Genomic DNA, 16,089 nt, shown 5'->3' with positions numbered 1-16,089 from the left:
CCCAGACAAAATATATGAAACAAATGGTGTACAGGACACTGGAAATTAGCTAGTGAAGGACAGTGATGCCTGAGAGAAGGAAAATAGTGGAGATGAGCCTATGATTGCCTGGCTTACTGCCTTGAGGGCTTTCAGGCTGCAGTGTAGGGAGGGGAACCCAGGCAGAGCCCAGGGATCTCCTTGAGCTCCAGAAATGGTGCTGGGAGTTGGCCAGGTGGTGGAGTTTGCATGATAGAACATCAGAAAGAACTTCTCTTCGAAAGACATAAAGGGAATAAAAATACAAGCCAAGGTCTGGGAGAAAATATTTGCAAATTGAATATCTGATAAAGCTCAATAATTAGAGAATAGTCCAGTAAAAAATGGGCAAAAGATTTAAACAGACCCTTTACCAAAGAAAATATACAGATAGCAAATAAGTCCATGAAGAGGTGCTCAACATCAACAGTCTTTAGAAAAATGCAAATTAAAACTACAATGAGATACCAGAACACACCTATATCATTATGTCTAAAATTTAAAAGACTGATTATATCACATGTTGGTGAGGATGTTGAGGAACTGGTGCCCTCACCCTGCTTGTGGAAATGTTAAATGGTATACTTTGGAAAAACAGTTTGGCAGTTTTCTCTGAAGTTAAACATATACTTTTTTTTTTTTTGAGACCGAGTCTCCCTCTGTCACCCAGGCTGGAGTATAATGACACGATTTCTTGGCTCACTGCAACCTCTGGCAATCAGGTTCAAGTGATTCCCGTGCCTCGGCCTAGCAACTGGCTGGGACTACAGGTGCGTGCCACCATGCCCTGCTAATTTTTGTATTTTTAGTAGAAATGGGGTTTTGCCATGTTGGCCAGGCTGGTCTCAAACTCCTGACCTCAAGCAATCTGCCCGCCCAAAGTGCTGGGATTACAGACATAAGCCACTGAGCCCAGCCTTGAAGCTAAACATATACTTACCATATGACCCAGCAACTCCACTCCCAAGAGAAATGAAAGTGCATATCCTTACAAAGACTGGTGCCAAATGTTCACAGCAGCTTTATTGGTAACAACAACAACAACAACAACAACAACAAAACTAGAAACAACCCAAATATCCATCTACAGGCAAATGGATAAACAGTCTGTGGTATATACATACAACGGAATACTGTTGAGCAATAAAAAGGCATAAACTATTGAAACGTGCAAAAAATGGATAAATCTCAAAATAATTATGTTGATGGAAAGAATCCAGACCAAAAAAAGAGTACATATTATATGGCTCCATTTATATAAAATTCTAGAAAATGCAAACTAATCTACAGAGACAGAAAGAAGATCAGCAGTTCCTTAGAATGGAGAATGTAGGTAGGGGCACAAGAGAGGGATTGCAACGTGATTTCTCCAAGGGGTGATGGATGTTTATTATCTTGATAGTGGTGATGGTTTCTCGAGTACACATGTACATAAAAACTTATAATATTGTATACATTAAGTGTGTAGTTTACTGTATGTAAATTACACATCAACAAAGGTATTAAAAATGGAAAATAAAACAAATCAGAATGCTGTTAGGATGGTGCTGTTAGACAAAACTGTACAAATATTCCTTTTAGGAGCCAACAAATCTACTTCTCTCCTGCATCTATGGCCTTGAACTGCATTTTCACTAGAGAACTTTCAGCTTGGGGCAAAAAATATTTAGCTCTGGGTGTGGGGGAAGATTTTTGTTACTTCCTCCTGTAGCCTATATAGGTGCAGAGAGGAAGAAATACAGTTCACAGTCACAGTCCTCAAATGAAGGAGCAAAGGAGTAATAGGGTCACAGCCTGGACAGAGCCCAAGAATAAACGGGCAAGAGCTTACATAGGCAGATGGACATCCTTCTGTCTATAATATGCTTAGCATAGGTGCAGTGGTGGCAGGGCAGAGGGATGCATGCTTCTCTGTACAACATGTTCTCTCACTTCCGTGTTTCAGAAGATGTCTTATAATCATGGTTGTTTTCAGAAAGAACAAAATGAAACTTTCTGGTGGCATTCATAAAGACATAAAAATAATGGTTTGCGTAGCTCATCAAGATCCATTGAGGCGGGGCGCTGTGGCTCATGCCTGTAATTTCAGCACTTTGGGAGGCCGAGGCGGGCAGATCACTTGAGGTCAGGAGTTCGAGACCAGCCTGGCCAACATGGTGAAACCCCATCTCTACTAAAAAAACAAAAATTAGCAGGGCATGGTGGCAGGTGCCGTAATCCCAGCTACTCAGGAGGCTGAGGCAGGAGAATTGCTTGAACCCGGGGGCAGAGGTTGTAGTGAGCTAAGGTTGCACTACTGCACTCCAGCCTGCGCAACAGAGTGAGACTGCCTCAAAAACAAAACAAAACAAAAAAACAAAAATGATCCATTGAGATAGTGAGTTTGTCTGTGAGAAGCAAGGGCCATTTTTCCCTTCCACTTTTCATTACCACATACTGTGATTATTGGTATGGTGGATGCTCCGTGTGTGTGTAGACAGAAAAAAAGAGGCACTACATAGAGTGGTTAGAAACAGAGATAAGAGAAACTACAAGAGATAAACAGAATCAGGTCTCCAGTTTTTTGTTTTTTTTTTTTCAAATTAGAAAAGGGCTTAGCATCTAGACACAACAAAGAAGTGCTGGAAATTCAGTGATCAAAGATACTTCATGTAATGACTCTGGTGTTTTTTTTTTTTTTGGCAAGAATATGGTAACATGATGGTAATTAGCAGGGAGAGGTGTAAAAGAAGCATATGAAAATATTATATCACTGGGCTTCTTTGTCAGTGGGTCAGGTTATGACCTCAAATGGCAGTATAACTATTACTGATGTGTAGAATTTTGACTTAAAAAAATGCTTGAGAGTAAAATCACCTGAGCTATCCATAATGCATTAGTGTCCATATCCTTTAGATCACCAGAAACAGAAAAATAAGAAAGCATCACCTGAATTTTACTATTGTTAGGATATACAAATCAAAATAGCATAAAAGATAACTCATATTTAAGTCAGAATTTTTGTTTTGGCATGACTCCATGAATTTATGAAATTGTGTAAGACAAGGAAAAGGCATTTAAAAAATGTCTCTGGGCTGGGCAAGGTGGCTCACGTTTGTAGGTGGATTGTTTGAGCCCAGGAGTTCAACACCAGCCTGGGCAACATGGAAAAACCTGTCTCTACTAAAAATACAAAAAATTAGCTGGGTGTGGTGGTGTGCACCTGTAGTCCCAGCTACTTGGGAGGCTGAGGCGAGAGGATAGGTTGGGAGATAGAGGTTCCAGTGAGCCGAGATTGCGCCACTGTACTCCAGCCTGGGCGATGATAGAGTGAGACCCTATCTGAAAAAAAAAAAAGTCTCTTGGTTGGTTTCAAGGAATTGCATAAATGAATACCTGGGAAATGCTTTGGAGTATTGTGGAGTATATATAGGAAGGTATCTTAAATGTTTACAAAGTTTGAGAGGGCAACAATAATAATAATAGCATTTCCAGCTTATGGAAGATTGGTAATTTCTATTCACCAAAATAGTATGTATTTAACTATATTATAAAATATTAGAGTGCATAGAAATAGTATTACAACTGATAATCTTTTTAAGATTACACGTTTTGAAGGGCTAAATATATGGTGGACATTTGCTATTACTTTGGCCATTCAGCATCTGAAACCCCTATGTTAGAATTCCCATTTATAACCTAGTTGGTAGAGGCATAAAAATCCCAGATGCTTGCTTTCCCTCGCTTTGTAGTTAGTATGCAGGCTTATAACCTGGATTTCACCATTCGGATCTAGCTGCACCAGATTTTCACTTGGAAGCTAGTAAAGGAAAACCAAACAAACAATAGTATCCGCAAAGAAACAATAACTAAATCTAGGAATGGTGGAGCTGTCTTTCGCTTTGGATGAGTCAACTGTAGTGGTTGATGGAAAATAAAGTTTCAGTTAAAGAACTAGCAGCCATGTTGTGGGGGGGTGGGAGTTGTGAGTTCTGATTCCTTGCAGAGAGCCACCTAATCTTGTAAATTAACTTATCTGATTAAAAAAAGGTAATGACTTCATTATACAAAACCTGTAGGATGCAGAAAAGGTGTGTGGGCTTCTGTGTGTATGTATGTATGCATATATATATATATATATACGTATATATATATATATACACATATATATATACACACATACACACACATTGAGGGTTTTCTTCTTAAAGTTGGGATCATACCCTATAGTTTTATGTCTTTTAATGCAATTTTCGATATTTTCTATGCCTTTCTTTGACAATGCAATTTTAAATAACTACATCATTTAACTGTTCTTCTATTGAATATTTAGACTCTCTAACATTTTGCTGTCAGAGGTTTCAAAGAATATTCTTGTATATAAACTTTACTATACTTCTGATTGTTGCTTTAGGATAAATTCCTAGATGGCAGATTACTAAAACTGAGTGAAATCTGAGGCTTTTTAAAGCTCTTGATATGGTTATAAAGTTGTTCTCCAGAGGTGGCTGACCCACTCTTGAATCACTAATGGGTTTTGAATAGAAAGTGTTGACACTGAACTTTAATAAAACTGTAATGTCAGACATAATTTTTTTTTTTTTTGAGACAGAGTCTCGCTCTGTCGCCCAGGCTGGAGTGGCAGTGGCATGATCTAGGCTCACTGCAACCTCTACCTCCTGGGTTCAAGTGATTCTCCTGCCTCGGCCTCCCAAGTAGCTGGTACTACAGGTGTGCAAAAATATTTTTTAAAATAATGACTATTGTAGCTGTTATGAAAGCATACTACTTGCCTGACATGGCTATGTGCTTTAGAGACATCATCACATTGACTGATTGATTGACTGAGACAAGGTCTTGCTTTGTCACTCAGGCTAGAGTGCAATGGTGTGATCGTGGCTCACTGCAGCCTCAGTCTCCCAGACTTCAGCAATTCTCCTGAGTAGCTGGGACTATAGGCATGCATCACCACACCTGGCTAATTTATTTTTATTTTTAGTAGAAATGGGATCTTGCTGCATTGTCCAGGCTGATCACAACCTCCTGAGCTCAAGCAGTCCTCCTGCCTTGGCCTCCCAGAATGCTGGGATTATAGGCATGAGCCACTGCACCTGGCTGACATTATCACATTTAATCCTCACACTGATACTTTTTACTGGTACTTTCAACCTCATCAATAAAATGGGTGGATATGGCCAAATATTTTGCTAAAGGTCACATAACACATAAATGTGGACTGAGGAATGAAGCATTGTCTTTTTTTTTTTTCTTTTTTTTGACTTCAAAGTTCATTTTCTTTCCTTTAAACCATTGTAACCCAAGAACTTAAATCCTTTTTTAGTTTTGAAATGATTACTTGGGAGGAAGGAAGTATCAGTGAGTTGGTAGTAGTAGATGGCAGGTGGAAAAAGAGTTAAAAAGCATAGTTAAGTCTTGGTTAAAGGAATTTACGAACTGACAAAACACAGTGTTAGCAGGGTGTTTCAACCAATGAGTATTTATTAAAAGCCAGAGGTGCACCAGGCACAGCTGTCCACTAGGCCAATAGGTACAAACAATGTAACCAATTCGCTTATTAGCTTATCTGATTAAATAAAATACATTTCATAGAAATGATTATCAAATGCATTGCAGATAGAAACAGAATATCCTTTGTACTTACAGATCTTATGATACCCTAAACAATTATTAATAAAAACCAGCCAACCCATATGGTAAATAGTTAGCAAACCACCAGTTATTTTATTTTAGTCAGCAAAGGATAAAAACATACAAATTTCATGCTGAAAGGGATTTTAGCATTATTGAATGCTGAATACAGACATCCTGCTTGAAAACTACTAACATAGTCCACCTACAGTCTTAAAAATTCAGTGTTTTTCATCCTGTATTAAATCACTATTACACCTTTTGGCTTAAAAATTAGGTTTGGTTTCAAAATAAGTTTAATTTAGTACTTCAGTCACATGCCTTACAGATTCTTGACCAGGGCTGGGTAAGAATCAGTCCAATTAACTATTAGTTACAGCAACAAAACAAAACATAAACATAATGTTAAATCCACCTTGCTTGATATTCTTGCCAAAAAGGAATTGAGAAATTAAGACACACAGGTGATTTAAACCAGAACATAAGAGGAGAACTAAAAAAAAAAAAGACAAAATGTAGATGTTACTTGTTTGAAGCAAACCTGTCCACTTAGAGCCATTTATTGCCTTTTTGAGACTCATGGCTAATTCTTGAAAGGACCACATTGAGTTTGTCAGTATATGATGTATCCTTTAGTTTGAAAGTCGTTAAGAGGGGTGTAAGGGAGAGGCAGGAGGGCGGGAAGGACTAAAAAGGCACAGGGTGGAGTGTTTGCTGACGCCATCATGGTAATTATCCAAGAGAGTGTGTTCGCTGGGCCCTTCCTGAGACCTCCGGAGATGGGTCTGTTTTCTTCAGGCAAAAGCAGCAAAATCTTCCTCAGAGAGTCAAGGTCAACTTTTATTGCACAAGAACCAAAATTATTTCCCTCCCCACTTTCCTGAGCTGGAGTCCTCCACATGCAATGTCTGGATTCTCATCTGCTTGCGCCTCTGACCAGCAGGGTGCACTCAAACAAAACGCCTCAGGAAGCACCTTCTTCAAAGGGAAACATGAGGTATTCCGATGGCCCGAGCAATCTGGTCGATCAGTCACCATTCTCAAGCAACTTCTGTAAGTTATTTTGTATCTTGAAATAAAAGAAAAGAAGTTCCTATTATTAAATAGAATGGAGTATATTAAGGGCATATTTGTTATAGTCTATATAGCGTTCTAGATTATTCCACCTTGAATAAAAAGCTACAAAAGGGTAAATTTAGGTGAGGCAAATAGATGCTTTTTCATAAACTAGAACTCTGACAATCCACTTTTTCTTTGGGACAGGGTCTCGCTCTGTCACCCAGGCTGTAGCAGCTGGGACTTCAGGCGTGCACCATCATGCCTGGCTAATTTTTGCACTTTTTGTATACACGGAGTTTCATCATGTTTCTCAGGCTGATCTAGAACTCCTGGGCTCAAGTGATCCTCCTGTCTCAGCCTCCCAAAGTGTTGAGATTACAAGTGTGAGCCACCATGTCCAGCTGACAATCCACTTTAAAATAAGGGAATATAGGGCTTAAAAAAAAAAAAGAGAATGGCAGAAAGATGAAAATGTCAGTAGAGAGTGAGATAAATGAGATGGAAGAAAAAGAACAAGGAACTGGCAACACCAGTGTGACCCAAATGCATTAGAAGACAATGGGAAATTGGTCTTTATACAACCCATTTGATGGTTTTAATCAGAAAAATGCCACGTAATAATGTTTAACACTCCTGTTACTCCAATTAGATATTATTATTTAACATTTCCAAGAAGGTTGTGGATTTCACAGGGACAGAGACCAACCACGTCAGATGTTTGGATCTTAAGACGGGTCCGATGTTGGACATCAAAAATGTTCTCAGTAGATGACTGTTGAATAAAGGAACTTGTAAGAATTCATAGCGGCCAGGTGCTGTGGCTTATGCCTGTAATCCCAGCACTTTGGGAGGATGAGGTGGGCAGATCATGAGGTCAGGAGTTCCAGACCAGCCTGGCCAACATGGTGAAACTCTGTCTCTACTAAAAAATATACAAATTAGCTGGGTGTGGTGGCAGATGCCTGTAATCCCAGCTACTTGGGAGGCTGAGGCAGGAGAATTGCTTGAACCCGGAAGGTGGGGGTTGCAGTGAGCCAAGATTGTGGCACTGCACTCCAGCCTGGGTGACACAGCAAGACTCTGTCTTGGGAAAAAAAACAAAGAAGGAAAAAAAAAAGAATTCAGAGCAAGGAATTCTCAACAACCAGCACTGTGATGGGAGTAGAAACCTCGCAGACGAAAAGAAAGAACATATTGTTTTTTAGAGGAACAGTCTGTGATGTCCTATGGGTGTTCTCAGGTGAGTGAGGAGGAAGGGGATCTGATATGTAAGTGCCAGCAAAGGCATGCCTGCTCCTGAGCCATACAACACCACACAAAGACAGGCTTTACACATGAAACCAAGGGCCAGGGAGCTGAAGTAGCAGGATGAGTTATGTGGGTAGTAAGCGGTGGAGCAGGGATAAGAACAAAGGCCTGACTCCAACATTTATGCTCTTTCTACTATACTGTTCCACCATTAATTCCACTTTCAGAACTAAGAAAATAAGTGTTTACTTCAGTTCCCGTAAGAGACATTGCTTTCTTCCCCAACTTTCTTGCTTTGTTTCTTCCTCATGTATCCCTCAGGACCAAAGATAAATGGAAAAACAGGAGTGGGAGGTAGAAAAAGGAATAAAACAAAGAACTGACATCCCAAATCCACAAAACACACCTATGATGACACACACACAAAACCCAAAATTAAAACAAAGGAGAGAATTAAGCAATTTACAGAGGAAAACCCAAATGGCCAGTAAATATATGAGATGTTCAGCCTCAGTAATAATTAGGAAAATACAAGCAAAAACCACAATGAGATCCAGCTTCACACTATCTGACTGGTAGTGGGAAGGCTGAATGGACTAGGATGGTACCTGTGGGAAGAAACTTTGAGGAGACATTTGAAGACAGACTTCACTGGATTTGCCAACTAGTCAACCAGCGGCAGGTGGAAAGAGGGAGTTAAAAATTATTCTTAGATTTCCAGTGAGGATGACTGAAAGAGCAGTGATGCCATGAACAGAAATAGGGAGGTTATAAGCAGAGAAAGATCATGAGGCTTAGACATCACCGGCCCCCGAAGGCGATAAGAAGGAATTGCTGGTATGGAGTATAAGACCTTCAACGGCATGGAGCTGCTATTTCACCGGCAGGCTGTGCTGCGCTAGTGCCCAGCTGCCTCTGAGGAAAGGTGCAGATGAATCAAAAAGAGCACGGGTGTGGCCTGGTACCTCTTTTTTAATACTTAGTTTCTTTTGAGCAATGTGTGCAACTTCTAACTTTTTAGAACATCAACATGTGCATTTTGACCCCAAATCCACTTTTTACTGAATCAGTTTCTGCTTTGAGACAAAGGTGGTCTCCACTGGTGCTCCTGTAAACCTCCCCGGCCTCCCTGCTAAGCTGTCTGAACCCTGCACAAGACCCGAGGCTGTTTGGCTGCTGTGAACAAGCCTTTCTGTTTTCAGTTCCCTGGTTACAGAATGTGGTGTCCCGGCCAGGCCCAGCGGGAGAGTGGGAAGAAACACAAAAGAAGGCGGCAGGATCCCATGTGTTTCTAATCCAAAGAATATCACTGGTATGTAAGAGTGAACAAAATTGAAAATTAATACCACTCCATTCTCTGGGTTGCATGAAAGCCAAACATTTATAAGCATTTCATTAAAAAAAATCGTTTATCTTCAATTCTCAGAAACTAATGTTTTAGAAAGGAAAAAAGCTAACCCATAACTTCTCTAGGTTGATTCTCGATGTAAAGAACTTTCTACATTTGCCCATAAATAGAATGATTTAATATGAATTCTCTGACCTGACTTGGTTTAGAACATAAGTTTGGAAACTCCTTTGCTCTTAATACTTTAGCTGTTAAATACTAACTAACACTGAGTGTAGGAAAACAAAGATAATTTTATTAATTTGTATTTAATATGAAATTTTACTAATTTGTATTTAATATGAAGAAATATGTCTTCCCAAGTAAGCATAACTGTACTATGATGTAAAGCTACCAGATACTGGGCATTTGTGACAGCAGTTGTAACTGAACACTGAATTCTTCTCTCTAAGCCTTTCCTGAAGGATTAGGGTAAAAACAAAGTAGTTATCAGATAAAGGAGAAGAAAATAAGACATGTAAATCAGGTTTATTTCTGGGATATTTCTGGCATGCCTATCTTCTTCTCCAGCTCACCCTCCTGCTGCCTTCTAAGAATGCCACAGGCTAAGGACAGATTTGCCCTAGCGTTGTTTGTACTGTAGATACTTTGAGGTAAAGGTACATCTGTGGCCTTATCAACAAAGCCTAAAGCTGAATTCTGAGGAACAGTAAAGCAGAGAGCTTCTAAGCACAACTTTGCAGTCAGACAGGCCTGGTTCAGGTTCCAGATCTGCTGACTTTATTTATATATTTTTCTTCTAATGCTCTCTCAGCAGACTCACGTCTGCTGCCTTTCTAGGTGTGTCACCTTCAGCAAGCTAATTTGAAACTCTTGATTCTTCCCCTATCAGATAGGAAACAATGACGTCTATCTTCCATGGTTCTAATAGGACTTACATGCAATATTTTACCTATGGGAACAGTCAGCCGTGGTGGAGTTAGGGCTGTACTTTCTGGCCAAGCCAGTGGTTGGTCTCCAGTTCACTCCCTACTATGTCCCTACATTGAGCTCCGATGTCAGTGGTCACTTACCATTGGGCCCTGTGCTATTAAGTAATATGTCTAATCAAGGAGGAAAAACAAAAGACCTACAAGACTATGTATTTCAAGGAAAATGAGATTAAAACCTATTTCTTTGTGGAAATAAAAAATATTCTTCCACATTTACTATAAAAAGCCCCTAGCCAGGGTTGTTCATGTAGGTTTATTGCGGCACACTAACGGCGTCTGAGTGTGTAATCCCTGACCTGACCTAGGGCAACCAACAGGCACTACTGTGACTTCCCCCATACACAGGAAAGAAATAGGTCACCTTTTCTAATTTCACTATGTTAGCTGTAAGCTCTTGACGGAGAACCTCCACATTGAATTGTACTTGTGACCTCAGGCCAGATGGTGCTGCCTGTCTGTAAGGAAAAAGAGAAAAATTATTATGGGCAGGGATGACAAGGAAAGAAGTGGAATGAACACATTTAAAATTTATTTGAACAGAAAATTGGTTTATAATAGAAGAGAATGAACATTTCATTTGTTAATATTAGACAAAGCCCTGCAGTAATCCGCAACTCCAGGCTAGAAGTTTAGGGAGCTAATTCTTAAAAGCTCAGCTGGAAATCTCTTAAGCTATTTTTGTTTAAGTGGATATGGTGTGTTTCGGCTTCTAAACAAAAATCAGGCAATTATTTTCAAGCACGTGGTTTCTTAGAACCTTTTTATTAACCCCTAATATCCTTTCTGTCTCCACCAGAGCATAAACTTACAAGAATTATTGTACTTTTGAGCTATTTATACTAGAACTTTAAAAGTTTAGGAATGTCCTTATCTAGTTAATCAAATGTCCCTTGAAATACGAGACTTTTGCAGTTTCTTCTTTGAGATTTATCATACAACTATAATTGCCCTTGTCTCATAATCAGGCGTGAGCCACTGTGCCTGGCCTGGAGTCACTTCTTATCTCTATGCCAATATTAACTTTTTGAACAAGATGGGAGAAACTAAGGGCAGAGTATGAATCCATACCAAACTGTTTATTAGGCTTTTGTATTTTATTAGTTCAAGTGTATATTTATGGGTCAAAAAGAACCTATATACCTGCATACATGTAAGCCACCTAAAGGTAATTCCTATGGAGTAAAGAAAGGTCCTAGAATGGTATAACACAGTATTTCTCAAAGTATAGAGCTCAGACCATTGCCATCAGCACCACCTGGGAACTTGCTGGAAATGCAAATTCTCAGGCCTCATCCCAGACCTACTATATCAGGCACTCTGGAGATGAGCCCTGAAATCTGTTTAAACAATTCTAGATAATTCTGATGCAAATTAAAATTTGAGAGCCACTGGTAGACTGAGGAGCCCATGGTCTTTGTAGTTATATAGACCTGCAGCTGAATCTGCAAACTGTAAGACATTAAACTAATTATTACTCTGAGTCTCAGTTTCTTCATCTGTAAAATGGGAACAGTTCTATTCTAAGGTTATGGTGAAAATATAATGAGGAAAAATCATCTGTATTTGTATGTGTATGTATCCATTCTAATAGAGCCTTCAGCATGTGGTGAATACTCTGTCAGGAAATATCTCTACTTCAAAAACTTGGGCTAAATGTACACTTTCTAACATGGCATAAATTATTTCACTTTTTAGGCAATGTGTCAAAAGCTTCTTGTAAATAGGTTTAAAGAAAAGAGCTCTATGTCTGAAAAGGTTTAATTAGGCCAGGCATGTTAAAAAAAAGACTGATGGAAAATCTTCACAGACACATTCAATTAATTACTAGTCACATTGATCTTGACAGTGGTCAAGAGTTTTGCAAATAAGTGAGTTAATATAAAAAGTTATACATGATAAAATGTGCTGAGTTTCTTGAATTGCTTCTTTCTCTGAGTGTCTTGATTTATTGCCATTTTACTAAGGTAAACTTGTGTAGTTTAATAAATGGGGCAAGGTCACAACTGCATCTTAGCATATTCGAGCAAGATAATGTAAAATTAGGCTTGTTTCTTGCCTTATTACTAGCAACATTACAACAACTCCAAAATAGTACAGGGTTAGGTCATTCATTTCTAGACCCTCCTACCTTTTTACTTTCCACATATACACTTAACAAAATGTCACATACAGAATGTATCTCCAATTAATGTTTACTAAGAAGGATGCTAAGTTCAGGTCAATTATTATATTAAGCAGAATGGCAAGCAGATGACAGCTAGAGGCAATCGTCTTACTCAGTATTATGGGTGTCCACAATGGAGGTTAGTAACCCCAGCTGCTCCTCCAGAGTATTAATTCTGTATCTCATGTAGAAGGTCGAGATGATTAGTGCACAGACACTGGAAACGGATGAAAGAGAAACTTTCATTAGGTTAACGGCCAGGATCTGATGTTCATAAAACAACTCAGTGCCAATGTGGTACACTCGATGCAAGGTATTTTCCAAAATAACTTGGTAAAAAGATTTTAAAAACATCCTTTTTAAACAGGCTGATGCTTGTTATAAAACTTACAGCTAGAAGAGACTTAAAATCTTCTAGCCCAAGTCCCTTAATTTGCAAATAATGGCCCTTCTAATAGCACTGGTCAGAGCCAGACCCAAGTTGGAGTACCAAGCCAGTGTTCCTCCTCCCTGCGGTACTACCATCCTCTGCCAGAAGAGCCTGGGCAGATCTTAGCCATGTTCTCTGGTGACTCCCTCCTTTATCTGGAAACCAGACTGGGCATATTTTCCTTGGTTGGGAGGAACAGCCTAGAACTGGGTCAGGCTATTTTCAGAAGAACAATTGGTTACACGCTAGAAGTTAAAAAAGTCTATGCCTACATTTTTGATAAAGGGGATGAGGACAACATTTTCAAGTTGTGTTGGCCCCTGTTCAGGGGACATGGGACAGATGGCAAAACAAAATTATAGCTAGATAGAAGGAATAGGTTCTGGTGTTGAATACCACTGTAGAATGACTAAAGTTAACAATGATAGAGTTTCAAATAGCTAAAAGAAGGATATTGAATGTTCTCAACACAAATAGATGATAAGGGTGATGGATATGCTAATTACCCGGATCTGATCAGTATACATTATATGTATCAAAACATCACTATGTAGTCCATAAATACCTACAATGATTATATGTCAATTAAAAAAATAAAGTAAAAAAAATAACAAGGGTAAAGATGCTTCATAATTCACAGAGCAATTTCCCAACTAATGGTACCCACTCAGAACTTAGTCCTCTGCAGGGTTTGGCACAACCATGAAAATGTGACCTAAGCCTAAGGAAAAAAAGCTGAAGTAGGAGACAGAAATTGTCAAAGAAAAGATGTAGGTCACATTTCAGACAATTGAGATTTACAGTAGGTCTCGGCAGTGTGAAGAGATTATTCCTTTAGCGAATGGAATCATTTTCTTAGTCACTCACAGTAAATTCATGTACTTACACAATTGCATAGAATATAAGAATATGGTGAAGCATCGGACATTTCTGAGACTTGACTTTATGTAAGATTCCAACAGTTTCTGACAGACCTGTTGGGAGGAAAACAAAAAACAACTGTTTAAAACCATAACACACTTCTTTTATCCAGCAATATCCCTATGGGGTACTTGAGAGAGGTAATTATTCCCAGGTAAAAGAAATCAGAGAAAATATCAAGTCTCCCAGTTGTCATTTTAACCAGTGGTTACAATTCCTTCCAACACATTCCATTGATTACATACCTATCCACAGCCTTCTTTGTGTCAAGCATTGTACTGGAATCAATGATGGACAATATAACAATATCCTCGCTCCCTTACCAGTATAGCTAGTTATTAGAATAATTAGTAAATAAGAAATTTGAGTTTTACTGGAAAATTTTTTATTTTTTTGAGATAGTCTCACTCTGTTGCCCAGGTGACAGTGGCGTGATCACAGCTCATTGCAGCCTTGACCTCCTGGGCTCAAGCAATCCTCCTGCCTCAGCCTCCCAAGTAGCTGGAACTACAAACATGTACCACACCCAGCTGATTTTTAACTTTTTTGTAGAGATAGGGTCTCACTATGTTGCCCAGGCTGGTCTTGAACTCCTTGGACTCAAGCAATCCTCCCACCTCAGACTCCCAAAGTGCTGGGGTTACAGTAACAGAAATTTTTGAAAGATAATCTCATGTATTCAGAATCATGAAGTGACCTCCATGAAGGCTATTCACTTTTGTATCCCCCACTGTAAGCACGGAACTGGGTACTGTTTGCTAAATGAATAAGTGAATTAATATGCAAAGACCTATAATACAAAGGGAGGAAAGGGAATATGAAAAGCAGTCATACGGTGAAACCCAGGGACCCTTTAAAAGTTACAAATAGGCCGGGCATGGTGGCTCAAGCCTATAATCTCAGCATTTTGGGAGGCTGAGGCGGGTGGATCACTAGAGGTCAGGAGTTCGAGACTAGCCTGACCAAAATGGTGAAAACCTTTCTCTACTAAAAATACAAAAATTAGCTAGGCATTGTGGCATGCGTCTGTAATCCCAGCTACTCAGGAGGCTGAGGTACGAAAATCGCTTGAATCCAAGAGGCAGAGGTTGCAGTGAGCCAAGATCATGTTATTGCACTACAGCAGCCTGGGTGATAGAGCAAGATGCTGTCTAAAAAAAAAAAAAAAGTTACAAACAGACATCTCCAATCCTTCTAAACCCACCCCCCTAAGACATCCATTCCTTACCCTGTACAGGGAGACTCTTGGCTTTTCCTTCAGGTACTCTGTTCACATGGGCATCTGCCCGAGTTGGCTTTGCTTCTCCCTTGGAGACATTCAGAACTGTCTGGGATTCTGTCACATGGAAATCTACTAAGCCAAAATGGAGCTGGGTAAGTGTTCTCTCCAATATATTTAAAAACAGGATTAATCTCCAAGTAAATCAATCCCTTAACATGCATAATGGTCAAGAATGTGAATGGATGGTCTCACAAGTTAGTTGTGGTGGCTGGGGCTGAAATTGAATGCTTAAGCAAATAAGTAATAAAGTGATATAAGGATAGTCTTTCATTTTCCAACCAACTCACATGGATAATTCAGCAGTAACAATTAAAAATATTATTGAAATAAGAGGGAAGAAAATAGGCCGGTGCGGTGGCTCATGCCTGTAATCCCAGCACTTTGGGAGGCCAAAGTGGTCAGGAGTTTGAGACCAGCCTGACCAACATGGTGAAACCCCGTCTCTACTAAAAATAACAAAAATTAGCCGGGCTTGGTGGCGCATGCCTGTAATCCCAGCTACTCAGGAGGCTGAGACAGGAGAATTGCTTGAACCCGGGGGGTGGAGGTTGCAGGAGCCGAGATCGTGCCATTGCACTCCAGCCTCAAAAACAAAAACAAAAACAAAAACCAAATTGTATGTTTTTTTCTCTCAACCACCCCAATGTTAGGTCTATTTAAAAGACCTCTGTTAAATGTGCATAAAAGGAAATGAATTTTTACCACATAGGCAATTCTTTTCCCTCCAACTCTCAAGGCATCCTTTCTCCAGATTCCATTCCTGATTTTTAACTAGGAAGACAATGTGGGTTTTTTTCTTTCTTTTCTTTTCTTTTTTTTTAAGGGGGTGGGGTGAGGATGTTTTGAGGGGAATTAAATTTTAGTGAAAATACAACAATTTCCCAAACCTCGAGAGTTCTCAGATTCAGGAGTTTGAGAACCAGAACTGCTGTATCCTTCCATGTCTTGCCTTCTTTGTTGAACCACTCCATCCAGATCTGAGAATTCATCATTGAAATC

General features: G+C 39.5%; 1 protein-coding gene across 4 annotated transcripts in view; it reads right to left on the bottom strand.

Moving 5' to 3' along the window:
• Positions 1 to 1,016: 1,016 nt before the first annotated feature.
• The window catches only part of GRAMD2B (GRAM domain containing 2B), a 75,441-nt gene continuing 60,368 nt past the window's right edge, over positions 1,017 to 16,089 (bottom strand). For 2 of the 4 annotated variants that reach the window (XM_034960424.3, XM_034960429.3), the window contains 6 exons: positions 15,978 to 16,089; positions 15,037 to 15,162; positions 13,774 to 13,861; positions 12,570 to 12,674; positions 10,655 to 10,748; positions 1,017 to 6,715 (listed from right to left, as the gene is read on the bottom strand). In XM_034960424.3, coding sequence (XP_034816315.2) covers positions 6,674 to 6,715; positions 10,655 to 10,748; positions 12,570 to 12,674; positions 13,774 to 13,861; positions 15,037 to 15,162; positions 15,978 to 16,089 — 567 coding nt within the window. In that variant the 3' untranslated portion in view covers positions 1,017 to 6,673. The remainder of the gene's footprint in view (positions 6,716 to 10,654; positions 10,749 to 12,569; positions 12,675 to 13,773; positions 13,862 to 15,036; positions 15,163 to 15,977) is intronic. The other 2 variants (XM_003826683.6, XM_003826686.6) reach the window with 1 other exon arrangement.

The sequence above is a fragment of the Pan paniscus genome, chromosome 4 (genome assembly GCF_029289425.2).
Source record: "Pan paniscus chromosome 4, NHGRI_mPanPan1-v2.0_pri, whole genome shotgun sequence".
Taxonomy (NCBI): Eukaryota; Metazoa; Chordata; class Mammalia; order Primates; family Hominidae; genus Pan; species Pan paniscus.
The sequence above is the reverse complement of the archived record's forward strand: the minus strand, read 5'-3'. Positions and strand labels throughout refer to the sequence as shown.